The following is a 27,981-nucleotide window of genomic DNA, read 5'->3' as shown; positions in this document are numbered from 1 at the left end:
GAAATCAAAAGCAGGTGCCTGGTTAGGTTTTTTGTTTGGTTGGTTTTGTTTTTTAATGGTTTCATTGGAAATAACAAGGGGTCTGAGAGTGTGGAGCACAAGGAATAAAGGGAATTCTTTCCAAAGAGTTCTATTTTGCACTTGAGTCAAAAAATTGTGGAGATCGAACTGCTCCAAGAAGGCTTTGGGTCCACAGGAACCCCAGAGAAATCTAACTGGCTGAGAAAGGGCAAACCTAGTATCATCATCAAAAATGTATTAAGCTCATGCCTGCACATGCAGTTGTGTTCTGCTGGCTGCTTTTGGCTAGCCAGAATTGACTAGTTATAGTTTATTTTCAGGAAATGACATCTATAAGCATTTTAAAGGTTTCACTCCCACCACCACCCCCAATTGGAGCTGTTTGGGGCTGTTTTGAGACACTGTGTTATTTTTTTTTTAAGTCATATGGCCAGATTCAGAAATCTAATAAAATTAACAACGTTAATAAAACACCTGCCTAAAATAAAATTGTAGCAGAGAAGTTAAGAGAAAGAAAATGAAGAGTTTATATGTGGAATCACTTGGGATCCTAGCAAAAAAAAAAAAAAAACTTTTTAAAACTATATTACAGCATTACTTTTTTTAAAAAAAAAACCCTTACCTTCTGTTTTGGAAACAGAAGAGTGGTAAGGGCTAGGCAATGGGGGTTAAGTGACTTGCCCAGGGTCACACAGCTGGGAAGTATCTGAGGTCAGATTTGAACCTGGGACCTCCCATCTCGTCTCTAGGCCTGGCTCTCAATCCACTGAACTACCCAGCTGCTCCTTACAGCATTACTTTTTGAGTGACCTGCCCTAAAGGCATTATTCTGATGATTTTTGGTAGTAAGTAGGTGACCCCTCACCCTGATATATCCTACTAAGCTTCACATGTTCTGGTAACAGACTGTATATCTGCAGAATGATCACTAGCACTTTGGGCACATGGGGCAAATACTCTAAACAACATGAAAGTGCTCTCTGGTGTTTGTGTGTGTGTGTGTGTGTGTGTGTGTGTGTGTGTGTGTGTGTGTGTGTGTGTGTGTTGGTGGAGAGGTGGGAGTGGGAGTCACATACCATCCCAGTGAAAGGCAGCACAGTATAGTAGACAGGGCACTGAAGTTAGTCATGAAGATCTGGATTCAAATCCTGATTCAGGTACCAGCTCTATGTTCCTAAACTTTTTGGACTTCAGATTGCTCATCTGTAAAATGATAGTTTTGCACATCTGGAGATGCTGAACAAGATATGTAAGCAGTCATTCATGACTAAACTTAATTCCTCTTGGAAAACCAAATTTAAATGAGATTAAATTATTCTTGTGGAAAAAGAGAAAATCTCATCTTGAGATTTTTTATAATAAATAATGCAGAAGACAACCCAAAGGTAGTTCTTTTGAGATATGCTATCAAGTCTGTTCCTTTTCCCTTCTTCTTAATGCCAGCAGAGATCATTTTTTTTGTTCCAGGAATATCCTTTTATGAATTTTCTAAGTATTCTATATTGTATGTCTGTGGGAGATGAAAGTGCTTTTGTTGGCATCCATGTAAGAGAATCCTGGAGTTTGACCGGTTTGTGTCCAAATAGCCTACCTTCATTAGGCCTATCTTGTGCTTTCCTTCCTTTCAACTCGGTGGAAGACATGCTTCCAAACAAAAATCTTGTTGCCCTCTTTATCGCCCATTATCAATTCAGCTCTGCCCCACACTAAGCTCCCTAACTGTCATCCCACATCTGCCATCCCACTTCCTTTACCCCCACTGACTTTAAACATTAAAGATCTTTAAACATTTCAAATGTTGGCATTTTATTGTAGAACCCTTCATATTCATCGCCCCTAAATTCAAAGCCAATTTGGAGGGAATGCAGTGCTTAGTATAGCTTCAGTTTTCTCAAACAAAAATAAGCAGTATAACAATGAAGATAGAAACAAGTCCAATGATATCACCATTTTATAAATGGCTGAGTGTTTTTCCATTTTCCTTAATTGATAGGAACTCAGAAATAATTTCTGTGTTCAACTACAATAAAAACAATCCAAAGTGCCTGATAACATTCATTTCCTTAATCACTTTAACTGTTTTATAGTCTTTAAATTTTGTTTTTTTTTCATTTTGATGATCTAAAGTCCTTTTGGAATTATAGTATAAATTATATGCATATATAAAGACATGTATTTCCTCATCTGGTATGTGTGTCCATGCATTTATGGGCATATAGGTATACGGACACATACCTTTTTGAATTCTGCATATTATTTATATATACATGTATATATGTATAATGCATATAGATGCACACACGTATATGTGTCTGCATATAAGGAAGACTGGCCTTGGGGTCAAGAACATTTGGATTCCTGTCCTGCCTCTGACATATACTGGCTGGGTGAGCATGCACAGATCCCTTAACTTCTCCATGACCCCAGATGTCTCTCCAAGACTATAATTTATAGAGAAGTTTCTTATATGTACAATAAGCATCCATGGAAGGAGTTTCCACAGTCAGGAATTCTCTATGTTGATGAAATTAGAGATCTGAACCAAAAGAGTGTTTCTTTTAAGTCATAGATTAAGTTTGTAATGAAGACACAAAAGTATTCCTAATCACACCCATACAGCATTTCTTGACTAGTTTGAAATCCACTGCCCACTAAATTTGATTAGTCAATGACAAACTTTATTTTTTTTTAAATCTTACCTTCTGAGAGTACCAGTTCTAAGACAAAGGGGCAGAAGGGGTTAGGCAATCAGAGTTAAGTGACTTGCTCAGGGTCACATAGCTAGGAAGTGTCTGAGGCCAGACATAAACCCAGGTCCTCCCAACTCCAGATCTGTTGCTCTTCCCATTGTGCCATCTAATCTTCCCCTAGTGACTAACTTTAATAAAAGGTTCTGTGTGTTTGTTCTTTTGGTTTGGGCACAGAACCTGTATGTATTTGTATGTATGTATGTCTAAAGGCAGAGCGGGTCTCAGAACCAGGAAAACCTAGGTTCCAGGTCCCTTCTAGGACACATACCAGCTTTAAGATCCTGGAGCAAATTACTTGTTGTTCTAGGCACACCTCTAAGGCTACAAGTTGCAGAGATGGTACAGAAATGCATCTTTAAAGGGAGTTTCCCAACCTGGGAATTTCCTATACTAATGAAATCATATGTCTTCATCTCTAACCCCCCAGCTATCAGTTTGTGTTGGGGCATCCTTTCCCATCACTATGGTTGCCATTTTTTTTTCCGACGCTCAATGCTGAATACCATTGGATCAGAAGGATCATCTTGTGCCTAACATGCACCAGTGGAGCCAGCTGTCTTAGTTTGTCTAGCAACTCAAATTTCTCTATCCCTAAAGTCAAAGAAAAATGATCAGAATGGGGTCAGAGATAGCATTCAAAGAATTCTAGAATACTAGAGTGAGAAGAGACCTTAGAAGTTATTTATTATGACCTTCTTATTTGTCAGAGAATAAGAATCTTAGACCCAAAGGATAAGAACCCAACATCACCTAGCTAGTCGATGGCATAGAGACTCAGTGGTGAGGAACTCTTTATCACATCTTCCATTCTGTGTCCTTTAGAGTGCCCAGGATATCACTTTGCCCAAACTATGTCAATCAGGGTTAGTTGAGTAAATGAACTAGCATCTGAATGATAACTGCCTACTGGTCCAAGTGTAGAAGAAAAAAAATAAAAGGAAGAAGCAAGTAAAATTTAGAATGTAATGAAAAGAGCACTGAATTTGAAGTCAAAGGACTTGGATTGAAATCCTGCCTCTGTGTGATCTTAGGCTAGTTGCTTTTATTTTCTGGGGCCTCAGTTTCTTCATCTGTAAAATTCTAGGTCTAGACTAGAGAATCCTAGACTGGAGGATTTTACCTCTGCTCTCCTATATTTCTAATGGCAACAAACTCAGTTACTTTATTCCTGGATTTAAATAAGGTATTTTAGGAGACCAACGATGATCTTATTTAAAAGAAACAGGGTAGGCAAGAAGTGGGCAATGGTGGAATCATATGGTAGAGTAAGACAGAATTCTGTGAGGAAATACTGGAGGTGGAAGTCAGGGGAGAGGAGCCTGGTAGCCAGTGTTTGAATGAAGAAAACCCAAACTAGTATAGAGGCAATATTGTCATCATAACATATACTAGAGGCTAGCTGGACAGAAAGTGAAAACAGATGAATTCAAAAGACATATCACAAACCTGGCACAGAGAGACATGATAGTTGTAGTGGTGGAGGGATTTCAATTAATTAGAATCTGCTGCAGTTCTTTCTGCCAAATGCATACCAGTGTACAATTTCTTTATCTTGCTGTAATGGCAATTTCATCTTTCAAAGGAGAGAGGATTCAAATTCAAAAGGAAAATTCCATTTTGGATCTGATCCTTACTGCCAAGGACAAACTCGGAGGCTGTTTTGGACAGGACAGAAGACCTTGAGGAGAAGTGACCACTCCACCCTAGAATTTGTGGCAGAAGGGATGAAAGGAAAGCATGATTTGATATGAACTCTGATTTTTGAGAAACAGATTTCAAAGGGTTTAAACAAAGAAAAGATAGGTAGGATCCTGTGGCCTAAAATTCTATAGAAGCAGCTTCCTAGAAAGAATGGTAAACTCTGAAGCATGAAATTTCAAAGATACAAAGATAAACAATTCTGATAATGTAGAAAAAGTGAGTGCTGTCTCATGAAGCTAGTCATGGGGAACTCAATAAGCACTTTAGATTTTAAAGGACAGAACCAAGGGCAAAAAAAAAAATGTGAAGCAGAGAGTGGTATAGTTCTGCAAGAATAATCAGAAGTACCAAAGCTCAGGAAAAAAAAAAGACTAGAGTTGGCAAAGAAATTAAAGACTTTTTTTTTTTTTAAGAAAAAGTGACTTTAAAATTTGACTCTACCAGAAAAAGATTGGGATAACAAAACTATTTCTTGCACTGATGGGGCAATGATAATGAAATATAGAGAAAAGGAACTACTCTAATTTTGTTTGAGTTTTTGTTTTTGTTTTCTGCCAAGGAGAGTATTTTCTGGACTAGAAAGGAGAGAATAAAAAATAAATAATAGGTTGCTTACATCCAAATAGACAGATAATAATAAAACAACCAGTTGCCCTTATTGAATTCAAGTTACCAACGTCAAAGGAACTCCATCCTATATACTAAATGGAATGGTAGGTGTGATGACTGAATTAGGGATTTGACTGATTCCCTGCTTGGTTCTAGAAAACAGAACTGGGAGAAATTGTTAGAAGTTTCAAAGAAGTGAATTTAGTTGATTTCCAAAAAAGTCTTCTGACAATATGTGCTGTTTTAAAGTAGAATGGACTGATTCAATAGGCATTGCATTTCTTTCTTACTAAAAGTCTTCAAGTAAAGGCTGAATGGCCACTTCTTGGAGATTTTATAAAGAGTATTCCTGTTCAGGTATGGGGTGGGTTATATAGCCACTGAGATGTTTTCCAATCCCAAAATTCTGTGGCTTTGATTTCTGTGCTGGACAAGCCACAGGTGAGTGTTGTCCCTTTTTTTAAAGAGATGAATTAAAATTTTTAAATTAAAAAAAGGGGGGGAGATATTGGTAATGGATGGAAAATGGCCACCCCTGAGACATCTAAGAAATAAAATATTTTCTTATATAAAATTAACTCTCATAAAAGCTCATTGGAATAGAACTGTAGAACAAGAAGAAACTAATAATAGAACTAAAAATACAATTGATTTAAAATCATCTTAATTTATCTAAATAGTCTTTTAAAACAAACTCTTTATTCACTCCACTGATAATAAGATTGCCAAATTTTTAAAAATCAAATTAATTAGACCTTTTCAGACTAATGTCAAATCAAGGCTCATAAAATCAATTTTGAGACATTTTTAATTCCATTTGTTCTCCCTAGATTTTGTACTATCAGTAACAAGAAATAGAACTTAACCTTTTATCTTTTTTTCTTATAATTTTGAGATTAGTCTGCCAATGAGGTAGACCATAGGATTCTAAAGTTTAGAACTTCAAGGGATCTATCTTAGAGACCATCTAGGTTTACTCCCCTCAAATGAGAATATAAAGACCAGAGAAATTAAATGACTTGTCTGAAGGAATACAGCTGGTAAATATCTAAATGAAGATTTGAATTCAGGCTCTCTGACTCCAAATAAAATGTTTTTTTTCCCCCTTTACAGACAATTCTTTTATTAGTTTGGATTCAATTCCAGAAGCCAATTTGGCCTTCAGACCAATTTGGATGATAGAGAATAGGCCAGCTTGATAGGAGATTAAAATGTGTACAAGGAAGTAATAAGAGATAAGGCTAGAAAGTACCAGATGATGAAGGATCTTTAATGTCAGTTTGAATCATACTTGGTAGGCAATAGGGAACCTTAGGATTTCTTTGAGCAGATGTGACTTGTTGAAATAGAGACTGGATTATTCCAAACAATGAAGCCAACAATCCTTATCACCAATAAGGAAGGAATCATACAAAGATGGAAGCAACTACTCTCAATTAGGAGGGGGATGAAAAGGTCCCTCTTTGAAATCTGTCTCTAGCAATGACAGCGGCATTTTACAAGTCTTCATTGCAATCATGAGGCAATCCATAGTTCTTATAGATTCACTGCTTATGGAGATTATTTGCCATGCACTTGTAGAAAATTAAAATTGGTTTCAGTCACCTTATGGGCCCATTTGTATGATTTTTCTACTGTCCATGGATTTCCAGCACCACATTAATAAGTTTACTCAACTGCTATCTCCTTCCTGGTCTTCCTCATCTCTCTGTTGGAAATGTCTTTCTTTACTCAGGCCTTGAACCCAACTCTGTATACCTATAAAGAGGGGGTCATTTTGCACACTGATCTGCACAGCCTTGAGAAGTTTATTGAGATTACTCCATGATGATACTGTCAGTCTCATGAGACTTTATACTCTCTTACTAAGGTAGCTAGGTGGTACAGCAGATAGAGTGCTGTGCCTGGAGCCAGGCAGACCTGAGTTCAAAACTAGCCCTCAGATACTTACTAGTATTCCTAGGCAGGGCACTTACCCTCTCTTTGCCTCAATGTCCTCAAATGGTAAATGGGGATAACAGTAGCACCTACCATGTAGGATTGTTGTAAGGATTAAACGAGATAATGTTTGCAAAAAGTGCTTAGCTTTATACTATATAAATGCTTATTCTGTTTCCTTTCCCTCATTGGACCTACTCCACATCACTCATCAAATAAAATAGGATTGGTTGGTCAGTCCTCTCTATTCATGTTATTCTTTGGCCACAGAATATCCTCCCATATCCTCTTCGAGTCATATCTACCTATTGGAATCATAACTATACTTCCATAAACTTTCTCCAGATACCCACCGTTGAAAATAAACTGGAGTCCCCTGGGTCTATAAATCATGTTTTTATATTTCTTATCTTCTTATCACATTACTTTCTACATTAAAGCTATTGAATAATTATTATATAAGTATGCATGTTTCTTGAGTGCAGAGATCATGTCTGAACTGTCTATTTCTTCCAGAGTCTAGCAAAATATTTTCCTCAATGTAGGTACTGGTTGTTGAGAGAATGTTGATCCAAATAGAGTATACATGATTAAGAATAAAGAATTGGGCAGTGTTCAAGATGAAAAAGACCTTAGTCTAGTCTGACCCTCTTACTTTACAGATCAGGAGAGCAAAGCCCAAACAGAAAAGGTGAATAGTCCCAGATTCCATTAACAGCAAGTTATTATATATAAAATTTAAATTATAAATAATTATAGATATTATATAGAAATTAAAATTATAAATAAAATTATAAATATATACATTTCATGTTTGCTGATTCTAAGCCCAGGGCCTTTCTCATTTCTCCATGCTTCTTCCATGCAAAACGGGGTCTGATGGCTATTGTAGGATATTTCCAGGTAGCTAGAAAGCTCTCAGACTGCACAGTCCATGAGTATTAGCAAAGACTTGGTATACACGTAAAGCTGCTGTACAATGGCAGATGTTCTCAAGGTATATACACAATGGAATCCCTATACACAGGCAAAAGTTTTCCTTAGTAATAGAGTACTGACAGCCATCCCAGCATTTTGCAACCAAGGAATCTAGACATCAAAAGATGTTCTAGTTTACAAAGTAGGGGAAATGAAAATTTTAAAAAAGAATAAAAATTAATTTATCCCTGGGGCCAATAGCAAATTATGTTGACTGAAGATATACACATCTGTTCATTCAATTTATTAAGTACCCACCATATACAAAGAGGATAGAGTGCTGGTCCTAGAGTCAGGAAGACTTAAGTTCAAATGTGGCCTCAGACACTTATTAGCTCTAGGACTCTGGGCAAGTCACAACCCTGTTTACCTCAGTTTCCTTATCTGTAAAATAGGCTGGAAAAGGAAATGGAAAAACACTCCAGTATCTTTGCCAAGAAAATCCCAAATGGGGGCACAAAGAATTGGACACAACTAAAACTACTAAACAACAAAAATACACAGAGTACTGAGCTAGGTATCAGGGTGACACAAAGTTTAGATGAGACATTATCCCTGTCCCATGAAGACTAATTATAGATTTTCTAGAGAAAAGCCCCAAACATTGATATTTGAGGTATACAATGTTGTGTGATATCTGCAATAGAAATATGTGCAACAGGGGCATCTAGGTGGCACAGTAGATAAAGCACTGGGCCTGGAGTTGGGAGGATCTGGGTTCAAATATGGCTTCAGATACTTCCTAGTTCTGGGACCCTGGGAAAGTCACTTATCTTCCTTAGCCCTTGCTTGCCCTTCTGTCTTGTCACTAAGAGGGAAAAGTAAGTGTTTAAAAAAAGAAAAAAGAAAAGAAATACAGATAAGTACTCAATAAAGATAATATCAAGGCGGGGAGAGGAAAGAGGGTCAACAAAGGATTCATAGAAGAGATAGCATTTAAATGGAGTTTAAATTGGTGCAGATATAGAATTCAAAATGCAAAGAAGAATAAGGAATAATTCAAGTATAACACAGAAAATGCCTATGAGCAGTGTGCAGTCTTTGTCTAGGAAGGGAGATAAGAAGGAAAATATTGCATATGTATAAAGGAAAGGTATCAATAAAAATCTGTTTTCAGAAAGAGATTAGCCCTGCAGTCCAGGTGAGCAGTGATAAGGTAATGAATGGGTACTAGAAGTATTCCAGAGGTGCAATCAATGAGCATCTATCATAGTTTGGGTCAGAGAATGGGAAGAGTCAAAGATAACAAAAATAAAGGTTTCTAATATGGCAGATTGGGTAAAAGGTAGTGACTGGCCAGAAAACAGACAGGGGACTTTGAGAGAAATCATCTTCTTAATTGGTAAAAGCAATCACATTAGTTTAAGCTACACGTAACTTGAAAAGACATGATATCATAGAAAGCTGGCTTTGAAGTCAAAAAGACTGGGGTCCAAAACTTGTCTTTGATACCTATTAGCCGGGTGCCCAGAGGCAAATCGCTGAACCTCTCAGCCACTCGGGCAACTCTGAGACGATCTCTTATAGGTAAAGTGATGATCTCCATTTATTTAGGGAGTTTCTACACTGGGAATTCTCCATATCGATGAAAGCACGACTTCAGACTAAAAAGCAAAGTAAAACAAAACATATAGAATGTTTCAACAACAACAAAAAAAATGCAAGTTGCCAGCATTGGAGTCTTGAAATGTAGCCAAGAGAATGAATACATCGTTTACTGGGATTCATCTTCGCTGGCTGCTGCCCACTCTGAGTATGGCGGCGAGTTTCATGGAACGCTACCCAAGCGGCAACCACGTAAAGCTCTACAGTAAGGTCGTTGTAGGCAGGACAGTGAGAAGAACTGCTTTGAAAAACGCTGTGGCTGCTTGAAACGAGGGAGCGCAGCCGCGGAGTACGCAGGAACAGCTGCTTCCTGGCACGCTGCCATCAGGAGTGGGCTGCTGGACTCGCCTCCAGCCAAGACTTCAGACCCTGCTGATAGTTAGCAAAGGCTTCAGCGCCTCCTCAGTGACATGTAACACCTGACACCATGAATGAGCAGGAAGAAGGGAGGCGGGCATAAATAATGTTTGGTATAGCACCAACCCAGGCTTTCAGGGCTGGGGGAAGGGGGTGGAAGAAGACTGGGAACATTCACAGAGGCACCACAGAGTGGTGGAAAGTATACTGGGCCTTGATTCAAGGAGAGGCCCAGGCTCCTCAGCTGAAAAATGGAAATAATAATGTCTCTAGTATACCTTTCCAGGTTATTGCAAAGATCAAACAAGATAGGAGAGAACAAGGATTGGATCTATAAATTCATTGGTAGGGGAAAGTTCCTTTAACAATGCCTCTAATAGCCTTAGAGAGTTACCTAGAGGACTGAGAGGTGGTGACTTGTCCAGGACCATAGAGAGACATCAGAGAGAGGACTGGAACCCAGCCCATCCTGGCTGAAAGGACAGCTTTCTGTAAATTACTTGGCAATAAATAAATAAAATTCTTTTGATTAGTCAATCAATAATCAATAAGCCTTCAAACCAACAAATATTATCCACTTACTATGTATAAGGCATCATGTTGGGAAAAAAAGGTACCAACACACACAGACACACACTGACACCCCTCTGCCCCCCAAAAAAATCTTGCCTTCAAGAGGCTTGAAAGAAAGCATCTTATGAAGTGTCTGCTGTTATAGGAAGGAGAGAAAAGGGCTCAGGAGTCAGTTTGGTAATGGAGATGGAGGTGCTAAAGACATGCAGATGGGTGGATTTCTGCAAGACTGCTTAACTGTGTTGCCTTTGGCTGTGTTTGTGGTATGTCTTAATTACCTAGGCTGGGAGATTGAAGAAAGGAAGAACTGGGAAACTCTGCATGTTTTGCTACCAGCCATTATGTTTTTATTTGTTTCACTTTCATACAGCAACAGATGTTTTAAATTGTGAGAAGTGGGCCTGACCAGTTAAGAAAATTGTCTCTTCAAGTTGAGGAGAAAGTCCATTAGCCACTAATGGGTAAAATTCATTTGTCTGGTGCCTTCTGCATATACCCTGATCTATCAGAACTTGACTGCATATGAGACCCTCAAATGGCTACTTCAATTTCACACCTTTTGTCAGTCCTAAACCCATTCCCCTTTCAAAAACTGAAGCCACACAAATTGTCGAAAGCATAATTCATCTCTGGGTTACTCGTTTATGTAAACTCCATTTACTTGGAGACAACACTACTCAGTGGCTTCTGGGGGAGGGGGGACATCAGATTAGGAAACAGTAGGGGGACTGAAATCCTTGGAGCTAAATGAGCAGTGAAATGACTTGCCTGCTCCCAAGCTTTCTTGCCCCACTTGTGTGGATAATGTTACAGCTTCTGACTTTGTTTAATCCAAATAGGGATATCTTTTAAAGTTAAATACAACACAGCTTCTCCCTGGGAATGTAATTGTTAAACATTTTGTTGTTATACTGTATAGCAGTCACTTTAGATAACAGAAATCCCATGCCTTGCAGAGCATTTATGTTACTGGCTACATGCATACAAAGCAGAGGATGTAATCAAAAGGGTATTTGGCATAAGTTCAGAAGGCAATCTGGGTTGGACTGTAACTATGCATACTTCCATGTTTTCATGTCCATTTCTGATCTGTGATTTATTGCCTTCCAATGAATAATTTTAAAACTTTAAAATACTAGCATAGGTCAAAAAATTTTTGAAAAAAAATTCAAACCCAGCTCAGAAGTCTGTGCACAGCTATGGATAGTAATAAAACTACAAGAATGTACTTGGATTTTTTTTTAAGTAATAGAGGCTGTTCTTACTGACTTTTCTTCCAGTTTCCACTAGAAATATGAACTAATGTTTTCAGTAGAAGGCAGCTCTGCAGATAGTTACTGGCTTCCTCACCCCAGGTCAGAAGCAATTTGTAGCATATGTGCAGTGAAATACATTTCCTTAATTGTCAATGCATATGGAAAATGATCTAGAAGAAAATGTCAGCTAATTTTTTAACGTTTGTGAGACTAATAGGACATGTGGAAATCAAAAGAGAAATTAGACTATCTTTACAATTGTAATATGTCAACTCCTATAGGAAACCTTTCCTGATCCTTCCTAATTGTTAATGCCTGTACTCTTTTCAAATTATCCTGAATATTTGTATATATTTACATGATTTTTCTCCCAGCTAAATAGAAGCTCCTTGAGGCCAGGGACTGGTGTTTCCTTTTTGTATTTGAATTCCAGAGTCGAATATTTTTGCCCACAGTAGATGCTTAATAAGCATATTTCAGAGGTATTTGAAGTATCCCATCTGCCTCTCCCAACCTAAGGTTTACATCAAATATATCATTTGATACTGCCATAACGAAATAATGACTTTCTCTTAAAGAGTCTTAATGTACTTTATCACCATGACCTTGGGAATCTTGATAGGATTGCCTCCCCTTCCCCCATTCTGAAGGTGATATTATATCCTTTCTGCATACAAATACAGCATATCTATATGTCACATCCAAAGTCTAGTTAAATAATTTTGGTCAATACCCTATTATATGTTTTTTGAAAATCCTAGTCAAATTGAGGTCTTGGTATACTTCTTTTCTAGTATTCTAACCAGGAGGAAATATTTCCTCCTCATTCACACTCCCAATGCATTTTATTTTATTATTATTTTTAAAACCCTTACTTTCCATCTTGGAATCAATACCATGTATTGGTTCCAAAGCCAAAGAGTGGTAAGGGCTAGGCAATGGGGGTCAAGTGACTTGCCCAGGGTCACACAGCTGGAAAGTGTCTGAGGCTAGATTTGAACCTAGGATCTCCCATCTCTAGGCCTGGATCTCAATCCACTGAGCCGCCCAGCTGCCCCCTCCCACTGTTCTTTAAAGGAAAGTGATTATATTCCTACAACTTAACTGTGTGGTTCACCCCTTACATTGGCTACAATAACCTTAAAATCCTTCCAGTTTCATATATTGCTTTCCTTGAGCAGCTCATTTATTGTACAAAAAACCTTGATCCTTTGAGATGGTGTAAAAACAAAACAAACCCTTTAGTAAATAGAGTACATACTCCATTTGACCTTTATATTTCAGTTGGAGAAGATCTGTGGGGGACTGGCTGATTTTAACCATGGACTCACTAGATATGTCTTAAGAGTTAGGCAAACTGTCTTGAGTCAAAGGACTAATAAGTGTCTGAGGAAGGGCTTGAATCCAGCTCTCTCTGGCTCCAGTCAGCACTTTATCCTTATGCCATGTCTCAGCTACCTTTCTCTTGAAAATACATTTTTTTCTTCTCATTTTTTAACTAGGCTACTAAACTTATGATATAAGTAAGTCCCAATAAGGAATTTACCTTTCTTAATGCAGATGAATACCATTTCTGGAAGTTATTGTCTAGGACAGTTGCCATTAAGAGGATAAGTGACTTGTCCAGGGTCAGAGATCATAGGCTAGAGGTGGGACTAGAACCCCCCTGACTTTGAGCTGGTTCCTCTCCAATATTCTTCTCTTTCTTAATTTTTTTCATTTTGTAGAGTTTTGCTAGTTTCCTCTCATGCAAGTCTATTAAAAGCTTTTTAAAATGAAAAAGTTAAAAGATGCATCATAATCCAAGCACCATACCTTAAAAAAAAAAACACCCTCCTTCCCAAATTATCATCAAGTCTCAAGTGAATTCAAGACAACAGGATAGCAGTTAAAATAATTGATACCACGTGGCACAAGCACAGGAAAACAGTGATAGTTAGAAATTTAGGGAGGCCAGCTAGGGCACATTGTTTAAACGTTTAAAAAGTCTCTGAGGCAGAAAAATACAGGAAATCAAGAAATAGGTAGAGGGAGGAGAAAGGAGCAGAGCCCCCTGTGCTCTGCAAGTGAAATTGAATAAGGGTGGTGGAAACTCTCTAAGTTGCTGCACATCTGGTCCAGAGTCTTAAGCTCCAGAGGGAGGGAGGGGGAGAGGGAGAGAGAGAGAGGGAGAGAGGGAGAGAGGGAGAGAGGGAGAGAGGAGAGAGAGAGAGAGAGAGAGAGAGAGAGAGAGAGAGAGAGAGAGAGAGAGAGAGAGAGAGAGAGAGAGAGAGAGAGAGAGAGAGAGAGAGAGAGAGAGGAGACCAGGGGCTCTAGACAGCTTCAGAGAGAGGAGCCAGGAGAGGAAAGAACAAGAGGGAAAGTGGGGAAATGGAGCCTTAGAGAGAGTTGATGAAGCGTACAGGTTAACCATGCGGTGCTGTCCCAGTGAAAACGCCTGCCAGCCTGTCTGATGCGTGGAGACTACAAGTGCAGGAGGTTGGTTAAGCAGACCCATGTGTGGCCCCTGCTGCGGGTCCTGGGACTCTGAGAAAGAGGCGCTCTCTTTCGGTTTTGCCAAGAGACAGATTGCGGGAGAGAACCGGGGGTGGCGGTGGGGAGCCTGGTCGTTATGCAGACGGATCTAAAATGACTAGCAAGCGGAAACCTCTGAAACCCCAGCTCAGGAGATCAATCAGTGAGCAGTTACGGGACTCCACTTCCAAAGCCTGGGATTTGTTGTGGAAAAATGTCAGAGAGAGACGTCTGGCAGGTCAGTCCCGCAGAGATTTGTTGGGGGGGGGGGGGGGGTACGGGAAGGGGGAGACAGAAACTCTGGCGACATAGGTCCCCTCTTCCTGCACTATGCAACCCCCCCCCCCATTTTCTTAGCACAAGTTTTTAGTGTGTATTTGTTTTTTTAAAGTATCCTGTTTACTAACTCTTTCTTCCCTCCTCCCGTTCCCTCCCCTCCCCCAAGCCTCACACTGAACTGAGGACTCGGGTCCCTGCTCTGCGCCCCCACAGTCGGCGGGCTCCCTGACAGCCCCAGTGCCAACCCTTTCTTGCAGCTCCAGTGGGCTGGCGGGAGGGCGAGCACCTCTGCTAGCCGCTTGTGCTCCCCAGCTAGTTGCCTGCGCTCCTCAGGAGGCACAAGATAAAGGGTTACCTGGAGGAGATCCCGCGTGGGTGTTCTCCCCAGGTTGTTCCCCTTCCCCGTCCAGCTCACTGAGTGCCCCTTTCCCTACCCTCTTCCCCTAGCGATCGCATAGAATTAATTTCCTGAACTGCCCCCCAGGGCTCCACAACCACTTTGCTTTACCCAACTTTGTCAAGACTTCCCTAGGCGCCCGGCAGGTTGCTTTCAGGAACGGATACCGGGAAAGCAATCTTAAAGACCGGGGATATACTGGGAGAAGAGTATAATCTCTCCTCAAGGTTATATTTAAACACTGATGCACTTGGTGTTGGGAGCTGAAAGGAAAGGAGACAGGTGGTTAGCTTGGTGGTCCAGGAGGATTTCCGAGTTCAAGTGAACGAACACATGGTCGCACACTCACAACGGTGACAGCAAAAGAAGTCCCTCGCCCTCTTAGAATGTATAAGGTCTAGATCAAAAGAAAGGTGGGGGAGAGAACTATTGAGTCAAAGAATCGGAAGAGGAGTAGAACCTCCCCCTCCCCCAATCCATCACCCAGGCTAGGAACAGTCAATGGTTCACGCCCTGTCAGGTGTGCTGGCTAGGACTTTGAGGTGACTTAGGTCCTTGAAGAAAATCACTGAGAATTTCAAATCGTGGGTGTCTCCTCCCCTCTCTCTAAATGTTAAGGGATGGGAAGTTCTCCATAGCCTGATGTTCAGCACATGTCGCTGGAAAGGTTTGAAGGCATGAAAGAGTGGCTTGATGGCTCTGAAGTAGCAATGAAAATTGGTCTAAACAAACAGCCCCAACGTGACAAGAGCTTACTGGGGCTTTATCCTCTCTTGAGCGTCAGCCTTGCCTGAGGTGGGCTGTGACCCTAAAGGTGCAAAGCAGCATATGGCAAAGGAGAAGAATGTGCGAGGAAAGGTGGTGAGCATCTGCTCCATGAGAAAGATCTCCATTTTGAGGGGAAGAGAAAGAGAGGGAATGTCAGAGGGAAATGAGAGGATTTACTTGTTGTTTCCACACCCACACCCCCACCCCCACCAACTGGACATTTCTCCTCCCCTAGAGAGTTTGCTAAGAATGTGCTGCCCTTACATGCTTCAAACCAGCTCACTCCATCCTCAGGCATTAAGCATGACCTGGAAATAGAAAGGATCTCATTTGTCTAGACAGAATTCTGAAGACCCCCAACCCCACCTCTTTCTAATCAGCTTGTTATCTTTCTGCCCCAATGTAGCAAGTTTCCCAGGATATGCGTCTTCATTTGCATTTAGGAATAAGTTGTAAAGGACCCCAATAGTGATGAAGGCTCACTTTGTTTATTTTGATATACATTATAGATTCTCTTTATGAATTATTTTTGATGTTTACTTGGTATGGTAATAATTAGTGTGGCCCATATAGAAAATATTTTTATAAAACTGTTTGTGACCTAATAAGCTTTAGGGTTTCATACCAAGTAATTTCAAAACCAGAAAACTTATTGAAAATGTCTCTTCCAGTGTCATTTTTATTTAAATTGTTCAATCAGGATCCTCAGGAAACTAGAGGGAGTTTTTCCAAGAAGACTCTTTTTATGGTTGATATAAAGAGGATTCTGCAGCCCAATCTTTTTCAGAAGGCAATGCAGGGGGGATGAAAAACAATAATTGGATGACCATACACAGTAAAGTTGGTTTGTAATCATTGAACTGGGTCAGTTATCCAGTTGAATTTGGTTCTGCATTAGAGTTCTGTTAAAGACCTCAGATCAGGCAAGAGTAAGAGTGTTTAAAAGGTTTGCTTCTGATAAATTTAAGACTGATATACATTTCAGACTATGGATCTATAAATAGCAATTAAAGGGAGAATTGGTTCCAAGAACAAGAATACTAAGAGCTCCCTCAGCCTAACATGATTTTGTCTGTGTGTATTTAAATAGAGGTGTGAAGTTTTAAAATGTTTAATCAGAATGTTAATATCTGTTTACCCATAATCTATTTACTGCTTTGCTAACAGTGAGTACCAGCAGATTATTCAACTGGGACCAAACAGTCTTCTGCAAAACAGAATTCAACTTCTGCTCCTCTGAACAGACTGGGATGCCCGCCACAGAACCCAGCCAACTTCATGAAGGGGCTTTTCAATGCAAATTGATTTACTCCCATTTTCTTCCTGAGGTGGCTGTGATACAGAACTTTGGCCACTAGATCCAGAAATACTTGAGTTATTAATTTTAGAATCTATTTTCAGTAAAAGCACCCTTCTTAGTGATTGCTTACTTGACATCAGAAAGTCCAGACAAATGAATATGCCTCCAGACAAACTATGTTTTAGGGTTATTGGCCTTTTCCTATTATTTTATTAATCATTTAACATTAATTTATTAATCATGGGATAAAATTCAAACTGGGCTTTATGTAGCACTTTAAGCTTTATAAAACTTTATTCATCTCTCTTATCTTGGTCTCACAACAACCCTGTGAGGAAACAACATTCTCCTGTTGTTATTTCTCAAACTTCAGCAAATATTTCTTTCTCATTACAGTTAATGAAGGAAATTGTATTTAAAGCAGGCTATTGTGTGTTAGTTCACTCTTATTGGAGACAGCTGGTTGTCCTATTTGTTAACAGTGAGCCTTTATATGAACTGAAGTCCTGGAAAAAAAAGCATTCTTCTACCTGACTTTCATATTGGTTGAGGGTTAAACCTGGAACCACGTCGGAAGAATAACAAGTAGTATTGTTGAAATACTTCAAAATCCTAAACTTTAGTCTGCTGAATGGCATTTAGGAGATGAAAAGAGATGTCTTTTTAGGGAGAAAAAAGGATAATAATCCATGAAGAAAAGAAATGTGGAAAGAAGGAAACAAAAATGTATTAAGTGCCTACTATGAGCCAGGCATGAACAAATATTATCTCATCTAGACCTCAAAACACCCATGGGAGGTAGTGCCATTATTATCCCCATTTAATGTTAGGGAGGCTGAGGCAGGCAGCAGTTAAGTGACTAGTAAGTATCCAAAACTGGAGTTGAATTCAGATCTTCTTGACTCCAGACCCACCATCTATCTATTTCAACATGTTCCAATTCAATTCAAGAAAGATTCACTGAGTGCCTGTTCTATCCAAAGAACAATTGTGGATGATGTTCAAATAGTCTCATTTTGTTAAAGAAATGTTAGGCAGAATCTGTAACAACTAAAATTAATAAAATCCAAACTGGGATTATACTTTAAGCTTTTTAAAATGCTTTATCTCAGTCTGACCTCACAATAACCTTGTGAGGTAAGTTCAATAGATATTATTTCCCTTTCAAAATATCAAAGCTGTAGTCAGGAGAGACTTTAGAAATTATCTAGTCCAATCCTCTCATGTTATAGAGGAGGAAATAGAGGCCCAGAGAATTTAGTAACTGAATTACTTAAAGTCACACAATTAGTTAAATGGCAGGATTTGGGATTTGAACTAAGGTCCTATGACTCCAAGTGTTGCATTTTATTACACTATACCACAATAGATGTGAAAACTGAGGCTGGGAGAGGTTTTAAGGGCTGCCACACCCCTAGGAAGTATTTGAAGCTGAATTTAAGCCCAATTTTCTCCTGAATTCAAAGCCATTTCTTTTCCCACTATCCTGTACCATATTCCCTCTTCGCCTGATGAGTTTCTGAATCCCAATGGGTCTGATTATGTTTGTTATTTTTTTTTATTTTTAAAGCTTTTTTTTGGCATTCATGCCAACATAGGATAAGATGCTTTTCATGCTCATTACCTTGTTAAATGATCAGTACTGGTTTTATTGGAATGCCATAATTGAAAAGCTCCTAGTAGAATTTTTCTTGCCCCTGATTTCCATACTTTCTACATCATAGGTATGGATATTCTGATGATGGCATCTTAGATGCTTCAATTTGAGACAGAATGTACGTGTCAGCATGTAATCATTAATGAGCTAAAAAAATTGGGAAACTTTGAGGCACATGACAGGTTCTAAGATCAATACCTCACCACTATCATTCTCATTACCCTGAAGAGGAAAAACCGCACAGGCTAAATGTAGCCTATACTTATTTCTTTGAGTCACCTATTATGAGAAAGTCCTCTTCAGCTCAAGACCTAAGCTAAATGTGTGTCATCATCCTCTGTTCTTCAGGCATTTTCCAGTGCCCTGCTCAGTCAGCCGTTCAGGGCATTGAATGCCCTCTCTATTGACCCTATCAAAATCTTCTCTCAAAACAATTTATGAGAGGGGTCATTTATCCCTTAGTGTGAATTTAAGTAAATGCATATCGTTCTATCAGGAATGCTTTAATATTGTGCCTTATTTCTAGGAAAATAAAAGAATGTCTCTCCCAATATCAGGGATTAGTTGTAAAGCTCTATTTTTAATGTAATTTTTTGTTTTGTTTTCATTTTTTTGACATTCATCCTGGAAGTGTAGTGGCCAATCCTGGGTCAAAGTTTTAACCTGTTTTTTTTTTTTTCTGACCTGAGCTAGTTTACTGCTCCTTAGATAGTCTAGTAGCTCTCTTCAACCAGGGACTTGCCAAATTTGTGCTGGATTTTTAATGCTTACTCATTTGGGGTTTTGCTCCACTACAACTCAGAGCTCCTGAACCCAAGAGTTCCATCAGCCTCGACCTCCCTCCTTTTAGCAAGGATTATAGTTATGTACCACCAATCTCAGCAAAGCTCTATTTTATAGACAGTAAGACCTTTCCAATCACCTCTGCAAAAAAAAAAATGGTAGGGAATGTAGGATCTCTACCTACTTGATTTCATCATACCTGAAAATATACCAGTCTCATTGTAGAAGGATAGTTTGTGGCTGTGGAATGGACACTTATTGTGTTTCTTTCATCAGCCTTTTTTTGTGGGACATGCACCCATTTGACAGATACTTTTGCAGTGACTATTATTAAACTATTAGCTAAGAAATCTGTACATGGTCAACTTCAGTTCTGAAGCCCATTCTTAGAAGCATAGACACTGGGAGTGGGTAAACATTCTCTTTGGATTAAGTAATCTAGCAGTGTCTTAGTTTGGTGGAAAGGGATCTTCTTTTATACTGTTTAAGAAAGTTCTAGGGAATACTTTGCTGTGTTCCCCATCCCTGCCTAGAAACAGATCTTGGGGCAGCTAGAAAGGAGGAAGATACAAGGTCTGAAGATTTTGAACTAAGGAGGTCCTCACTTTGAACCCTATTCTACATATCTCTCTTCCAGCTATTGACCTGTGACTTCACACCTGGACTGGATTTGTCTAAGGCCTTCCCAGACAGAGCTGTTTCCTATTGAACTGAGTTCTTGTTAGCCAAATATTTGTTGGTCCATCTCTGACATTCTCTATAGCTGTCTGTCAAGCTTTTATTTTGTTAAGTCTGATGTCTTCTTCCTTCTGGTAATGACTATATACATTCCACTCCTCACTACACATACTCTGGGAAACCTGACTTTAGAGGTAGACAGGACCTACCACGAGTTGTTTTTTTATTAGAATTTTTGCTAATGACCATTTGGCCATTATTCTTCCTTTTATTGATTCTAAAGCAATATTACAGTTGGGATAGATGATGGATATCATTTGCAATAGCCTCAGTGTCCATTCTGATTATGCGGTCCCTGTAGAAGGACAAAAAATGAATCAATACTTTCTAGAGTAATGTTGAACAGCATTGGAAGGAGGTCAGAAGACATCCAAAGAGGCCATACGATCCCCAGATTTAAGTGGTTTTTCCTACTTAAAGATGCATCATTATCATCTAATATGGCATTGCTTCATGGTACAAAAATTCTGCCTCTGAAATTTCTACCTCTATGACCCCTGAACAAGTTATTTAAACTCTGTGGCCTCAGTTTTCTTATCTATAAAAATGAGGAGGTTAAAGTATATAAACTCTGAGGTTCTTTCAGTCTCTCAGTCCTTATGATTCCTCCCTTAATTTTCCACTCTGTGTCCATGCATAGCAAAAATTTTCTAGGATTTTCCATTTGGTTCTTGAGAAGAGTCAATCTATAGTGCCCCTCTGGTAGTCTAGCCTGATTAAGACAAGACTGGCCACTCAGCTTCTAGAATGTAAAAAAAAGAGACACTTAAAAAGTATCTGATAGTTACATTGTTTTACATTATTAAGGAAATGATATTCAGCATTGATTTGGTTGGTACAGCTTTCTTCTCTTCTGTGTTGCCAGTGATGATCTGCTAATCAGAAGCCTGAGAGGTGCATGGTAACTTTTTATTCCCTGGGTTTTGTAGTTAGCCTACCAAAGAAGCTACAACAGTCTTTAGTCCACTTAAATCCAATCAAGTTTCCAGGATGGGTATGCTACCTTTTAAGAAAAAAGTCACTCAGCCTTCTGTAATTGTTCCCACCACATCCTCTAAACACACTATCTACAGTTTTTTGCCATACTTACAAGTGGCCAACTAAGAAAAAACAATGGGGGAAGAGCAAGAGATGGGAAGGTGGATGCCATATGTCACTCCAACTGCTTACATTTTATTGAGTTCAATGAATAATCCAGAGTAATGTTATTATATAGAATGGTGGAGAAAATCTAATAATTATAGTCTTCTCTTACCTTTAGGTTTCTTTCATGTAGCAGAAGCGTGTGTGTGTGTGTGTGTGTGTGTGTGTGTGTGTGTGTATGTGTGTGTGTGTGTGTGTGTGTGTGTGTTTAGACCTATTATAGACCCAAAATGTAATTGAGCTTTGTCTAAGATGAGTGGAATGGCAGGTGTTCTGTCATCTGTCTTCTCTTAATCAGCTGTCCTTGTAACTGAACCAACTCCATCAACAAAGTCTCTAGTCAAGAGCATGCTCTCTAGCTTTTGGTGTCTGTAATCAGCTTGAGCTTCTTTTTAGAAGTCTGAAGGTGTGAGAAAAGTCAAATGAATTTTCCAAAACTCTTTTTTCCCCTTCATTTTTAAACCCTGCTGTGTTTTAATGGAAATTTAATCCATATGTCTGATTCCTTTTACACGCACAAAACAATATTTAGATGGGTTGCAAGCTAATTGATGTCCAAGTCTTTTGATCTTTTTTATGGTCTAATTTTAAAGTAATTTCTCTTAGACACAGGAAGCTATATGCTGCCAAAAATTAACTCAAAACACTGAAAAGTTTGAGTTTCATTAGAAACTCTAATTCCACCAAATTTAAATGAGTTCTTGTCCTGTCAAAACAAGTTCTCCTTCTCTGAGTGTCAACAGTAGCATCCTGTGATATGATGTAAACATTAGATTGTGACTTTAATGTACACTATGATCAAAAGTAAAATCTAAACTATCAGAAAGGAGCATCGTTAAAACACTAATATATTCTGTGATTACAAAAATCACAGGACAATACCAATTAAGCCTTTTCATCTACTTTAGATCAGAGTACTTTCTTTTTCCATACTGTAAAGAACAGACCATCCTACATTGTCAATTTCTTTTTCATCTATTCTAAGGTGAATACATTTAGAATATATTTATATTAAAAAGGGAAACCAGCCAGGTGATTAGATCATGCTATTGGGAAATATACACAGGACATCAATTAGTTTGCAACCAGGATACACAGGTATGAAGGTGGACAGCTTCATTTGCTTGAACTGATACATCTTACAACTGTAAGAGTCCATACTTAGTGGAGGGACTTTAGATTATGATTCCCTAGGCAAAATTGTGCAATAGATATACATTTGAGTCTTGCTCTCCCAATATCCTTGATTTGTACTCAGGACAACCCTTTCCTTTTGCCAACTCTACAAAGTAGAGCTGCTTATAAACTTACTATAATTTCAATAGTGTCATAGGTCCAATGAGAGGAATCAAGTTTAGTGAAAAGGCACATGAAATAGAGGACCTAGGTCAGATCCTATACCTGTGATAATTACTATTTGTATCACCTTGGGCAAGTCACTTATTATACTCCTTGGCCTCAATTCCCTTATCTTTTAAATATGGGGATCAGACTAGATGTCCTCTGAGAACAAGACAGTCTGGCAGAGCTTATTGGGTTCCTGTTCAGAAGAATATTCTTCCCTCATAAAAAGCCCTAATTGAAAGAAATGCTAAATTTAAATGAGAGATTAGTAAAAATAAAGATGTAATTTTTTTCTCTTCCAAATTTCCTTGGAAATTTATTCCCTGGTCTCTTGGGATTTCATGGATCTGAGGTTAAGAAACTATCTTTAGTAGTTAGTAGTTAAGAAGATAGTAGTTAAGAAACTACTATCACAGAAAATGGAAATATATACAGAGTAGAGAACAAACATGATCAACAGTTTATTTTTATTTTTGTCTTTTTCTTTCATTTCTTTTATGGCTTTTAAAATAATTTATTTTTACTTTTACATTTTCTATTTGCAGTATAAAGCATTTTGTTTGATTTTTTCTTAAGAGATCTAGTCTAATGGTGCTCAAAAGTTTGATGCTCTGAAAATCATTAGTTTTTCACATAACAGACACCTAATAAATGTTAGTTAAATATACTTGAGCTTATCACTAGTGTCAAGAATGAATCATCCATCATAGAAAACCTGTGGGCTCTATCTTTATTTTTGTTTTGGACTGGGAGGGTAATCTGAGTGTAGGGAATTCCTGGTAAGGAAATTTATTTTACCAATGCTAATAGACCATTGTTTTGCAACTTACAATTTTAAGAGATTTGCCTGGAACACAGAAAGATTAGACAATTTGGCCAGTGTCAGACAGTCAGGATGTTGAAGAGACTAGGTTTATTTCAGATCTTCCTTGTTCTAAGAATCCATTCATTCATCAGGCTACATTATCTCTCTTGTGCCTTCTAATTTACATTAAGAAATATACTCAATATAGCAGCATTGTTGCCATGGCCTTTTATTTTCTATTCTCTGAATAATTTAGCATTCCTAGTCAATTTTGACATGGTTTATGTTCAGAAAAGACTCGACCTTTTCTCAAGATGCTATAACATAAGTGGGCTCTCCTTTTGCTATTAAAGTTGAGTCTTATTTCAGCCATTGAATCAAAAACAAGGGCAATATTTGACAATCATTTCAGTTGGGATTTTTTCCCCTTCATAACAAACTTCTTGGTTTTGTAGGTGTTTTAAAATCATTCTTGTGTACTCTAGAGTTTATTTAAAAGACAACCTAATATATCAGTTTAGTGAGCAGACTGTTTAATGGGCCATGTAAAGAACGCTTCATAATTTTAACCTTGAGTTGATATTGGAGGAGCAGACTCCAAACTGGAAGTGAAATAACTGAGCAAAAATGCAATCCATCTTCCTTTTGTATCCTTAGATACTTGAAAGAGCTGCAGCATATTTTTGGTTAGTGTGGTTTGTTTTCTTCCCTAAGGAGTTTATAACCAGGACAAAATGTGTAAAACAAAACAAAAGAACCACACCCAGCAATTGTCACACTGAAGTATAAATTAGGTGCTAGAGCATTTTGAGCTCTAAAGTACCTCTTTTCCAAACATTCAAAAAGCATCATAAACCACCTGCTCTGTAGTCCTGCTATAGTCATAGATTTCTGGGTTAACTTACATTGTTCTTGAGTTTGGGTTGGTTTTGTTTTGGGGGTTCTGGGAGAAGAGTCCAGAAAATTAATTGGTAACAGTCTAAGAGAGTTGCCTAGAGTAATGGTGCTAAATTCAAATAGAAATGAGGGCCACCAAACAGGACATAAGAACCCCTCCAGGTGGCTTATTGGCTTAGAAAACCACATACTAACATTTTCTGTGTTCTATTTTATTCTTATTTATTTTGTTAAATATTTTTGTCCTAGAGGACAGAGAAGTTAGGTGACTTACTCATAATAACACAACTAACATATGTCAGAGGCAAGCTTTGCCTGCAGTTCTTCCTGACTCCAATATCTCCTTTCTTTATCTGAATTATATAGAATAACTGTTTGAGACCTTTATGGTCTGAGATCCCTTAACAATCTCAAAAATTATTTATATTTTTTAAAAACCCTACGGTCTTAGAACCGACACTAAGTATCTGTTCCAAGGCAAAGGATCAATAAGGGCTAGTCAGTTGGTGTTAAGTGAATTGCTCAGGGTCAAACAACTAGAAAGTGTCTGAGGTCATATTTGAACCCAGCATCTCCCATCACTGTGCCTACCTCTCTATCCACGGAACCACTTAGCTGTCCCAGTCTCCAAAATTATTAAGGACTTTTCTTAGAGCTTTCTCTTAAAATGGGGGTTGTATCTAGCAATATTTACCTTGTTAGAAATTAAAATGTCTTACTAACATTAAGAAAATAGATTTTACCTGGGAGTCCCTGGTTTATACTTTAAGAACTTTTTTCTAGAAAATACCAAACATTTAAGAAATATGTAATGTGTGTTAAAGTTGAGTGATATGACATAACTTTTATTATGGAAATTTCAGCCATGATCCTGGACAGCAGATCTAAATTTGTACTACTAAAAGTATACTTTTGCGATTGAATTATATAGGAATTCATATGAGTACTATTGTGTGACTTTAAACTTGATTATATGACTGTCCTCATTGGCCAAAATATCAACTGATGGAGATCTTTCTTGCCAGTATAAATCATATCCTTAATCTTAGTTCCTTCCTTTTAAAACTACCTGCAGTTTATCATTTCTGTATCTTATTTGTATATAGTTGCTTGCATGTCGTTTTCCCCATTAGGTTGTGAGCTTCTGGAGTTCATGTCTTTCTAGCTGGCACATGGTAGGTGCTTAATAAATGCTAGCTGACATCTAAAACTTACAACAGATGAATTGATAGGGACAAGTTATAGAAGAAACAAATTAACTTCTAGTTAGAGTAGTTGTCCTCCAGTTGAAAGTAATCTTCTTAAGGGCTCTTTTGTTTCTGTTTCTCTGTGACTTGTACTGGATCTTATAAGTAGACACTTTATAAATATTTGCTGAATTAAGAAGCAATCTCTTTCAAGTAGGGAGGTCAAAGAAGACCTACAGGGAAGAAGTAGCATTTTAGCTACATCTTGAAAGATGAGTAGTATTTCAACAGGAAGCAGTGAGGGTGGAAGGAGTACATTCCAGAAAAAGGGGATAATATAAGTAAAAGCAAAGAAGTAATATAGCATGGGATAATTTATGAAACAAGTGAGTATGTTTTTTCTGGAGTGTAGAGTATAAGGAGAGTAGTGGAAGATAAGGCTGGAAAGATAAGCTTATGAATTTTAATGTAACAAACAAATTTATTAATCATTTTTAAAAGATAAACAATACATTTTGGAGGGCCTTAAGGGACACACAGAAATGTTTGGACTTTATTTAGTAAAGTTTGGGCTGGGGAGGGAGGGATGGTAATACCAGTGGATCGACATGACTAGATGAATATTAATCTGACAGTAAGTTGGAAAAAAGATAGGAAACTGGTTCATAAGTAACCACCAAATTTCAATTAGTATGTAATAAGGACATAAATTAATAGAGTGAAAGTAGGATTGGAAAGGAAGAGAGAGGTGTGAGAGTTGCAAAAGTAACAAGTGATTTGATTGGACATGGAAGATGAAGAAGAAAGAGTAAAAGTTCATAATAGTATTTCATGGGTAACTGGGTACCTTTAATTGAAGTTGGTACTCATAGAATCTTAGAGTTAGAAATGACCAAAAAAGTTTTGCTATTTCTTTAAAAGCCCAACACCAGCATTTTAAAGATGAGGAAACAAGCTCAGACAAAGAAGGAATGATTTGCCCAAGATCACTAACCAACTTAGTGCAGTACATAACAAGAACCGACATCTCCTGGCTTCTCATTCCCTCTTCTTTCAACTCCTCTACACTATCTTTTCTCAAGCTATTAATTATGAAAGTCAGAAAAGGAGCATGCAACACAGTGTCCTATCATTCAACAAACCTGAGTGAATGATCTAATAGCCCCACAAGAAGAACCATAAAACTCCTTATTTTCAATATTCAGCTCTGACATAGACACTTGAGAAGATCACAGAAGGGCAAATTTGCTTATTACATAGAATAGATTCATAAGAGCCATTGAACATATTCCACATATTTTTAGGAACTCACATTACTGGATTTCAGAGAACATTTGAGGGAGGAAGCAGTTTTGTTCCCATGTATAAAGTAATGGATTTCATTATAACATGTTGAGAAAAATCAGTTAACTGCTACTCTATTTTTTTAAATACATGAATTTGTCATCTGAAAAAAATGTTTCCATTGCTATATGAATAGAATTTCAATGAGAAACATCACTAATGATCACAGCAATTGTTTTGTGTGTGTGTTGAGTTTTTTTAAGCTTAAGATCTTTATTTCTGTCTACATAATTAACTTTCTAATTTATGATGCAATATATTTCCATAGAATTTTATATCATCTTGCTAATCTAGAGAGAAAAAAGGAGGTCAATGAAAAATGCTTTCCTTACTTTACACATAAAGAGATACCAGACAATAGCACTGCTAAAAACTTAAATATAAAAAAATGAAATAATCCCTCCTCATAAGGACTTGTTCCAAAATGATTTACCAGAGCAATAAAACTTGAATTCAATTCTCTTTATAACCTACCCAATAAAAGTCAAAATAAGATGCTGAATTCAGTGAGTGGAGGATGAAAATTAGTTCAATTTTGGATTGTTGACTTTGAGGTACACCAGCAAATCTAGATGGAAAAGCCATTTGGAAATGTAGGTTTCAATGTTCAGGAAATGTTCAGGGTTGAAGGTAGAAAAATTCAGAAGTCATCCTCACAGATATGGTGATTGAAGCTATAGGGATGGATGAAATTATGAAGGAAGAGAGTAAAGAGAAAGAAAGAGATGTGGCCAAGAATAGAACCAGAAGGAAAACCTACATATATGGTCCAGTAGAAGCAAAAGAAGGTATTAAAGAAGACAGAAGAGAAACAGTAAAAAGGGGGGAAAAGTAAACCAGGTAGATAAAATGACAAGGAAGTCAAATAAATAGAGAATATAAAAACTCGAGGTAATCAATAATATCAAATGTTAAATCAAGACATTCTCCAATTGATAAATGGGCAAGGGACATGAACAGGCAGTTCTCAGCCAAAGAAATCAAAACTATTAACAAGCACATGAAGAAGTGTTCTACATCTCTTATAATCAGAGAGA

At 38.0% G+C, this 27,981-nt stretch overlaps 1 protein-coding gene across 6 annotated transcripts in view; it reads left to right on the top strand.

The window, feature by feature from the left end:
- STARD13 (StAR related lipid transfer domain containing 13) overlaps positions 1–27,981 on the top strand; it is a 799,642-nt gene that overhangs the window by 479,757 nt on the left and 291,904 nt on the right. The window contains exon 1 of one of the 6 annotated variants that reach the window (XM_007495312.3): positions 14,070–14,540. The exons of the other annotated variants lie outside the window; for them this stretch is intronic. Coding sequence (XP_007495374.1) covers positions 14,417–14,540 — 124 coding nt within the window. The 5' untranslated portion in view covers positions 14,070–14,416. Of the gene's footprint in view, positions 1–14,069; positions 14,541–27,981 lie in introns of those variants that run through there. 6 annotated transcript variants of the gene reach the window in all.

Source organism: Monodelphis domestica, chromosome 4, assembly GCF_027887165.1.
Source record: "Monodelphis domestica isolate mMonDom1 chromosome 4, mMonDom1.pri, whole genome shotgun sequence".
NCBI lineage: Eukaryota > Metazoa > Chordata > Mammalia > Didelphimorphia > Didelphidae > Monodelphis > Monodelphis domestica.
The sequence above is the reverse complement of the archived record's forward strand: the minus strand, read 5'-3'. Positions and strand labels throughout refer to the sequence as shown.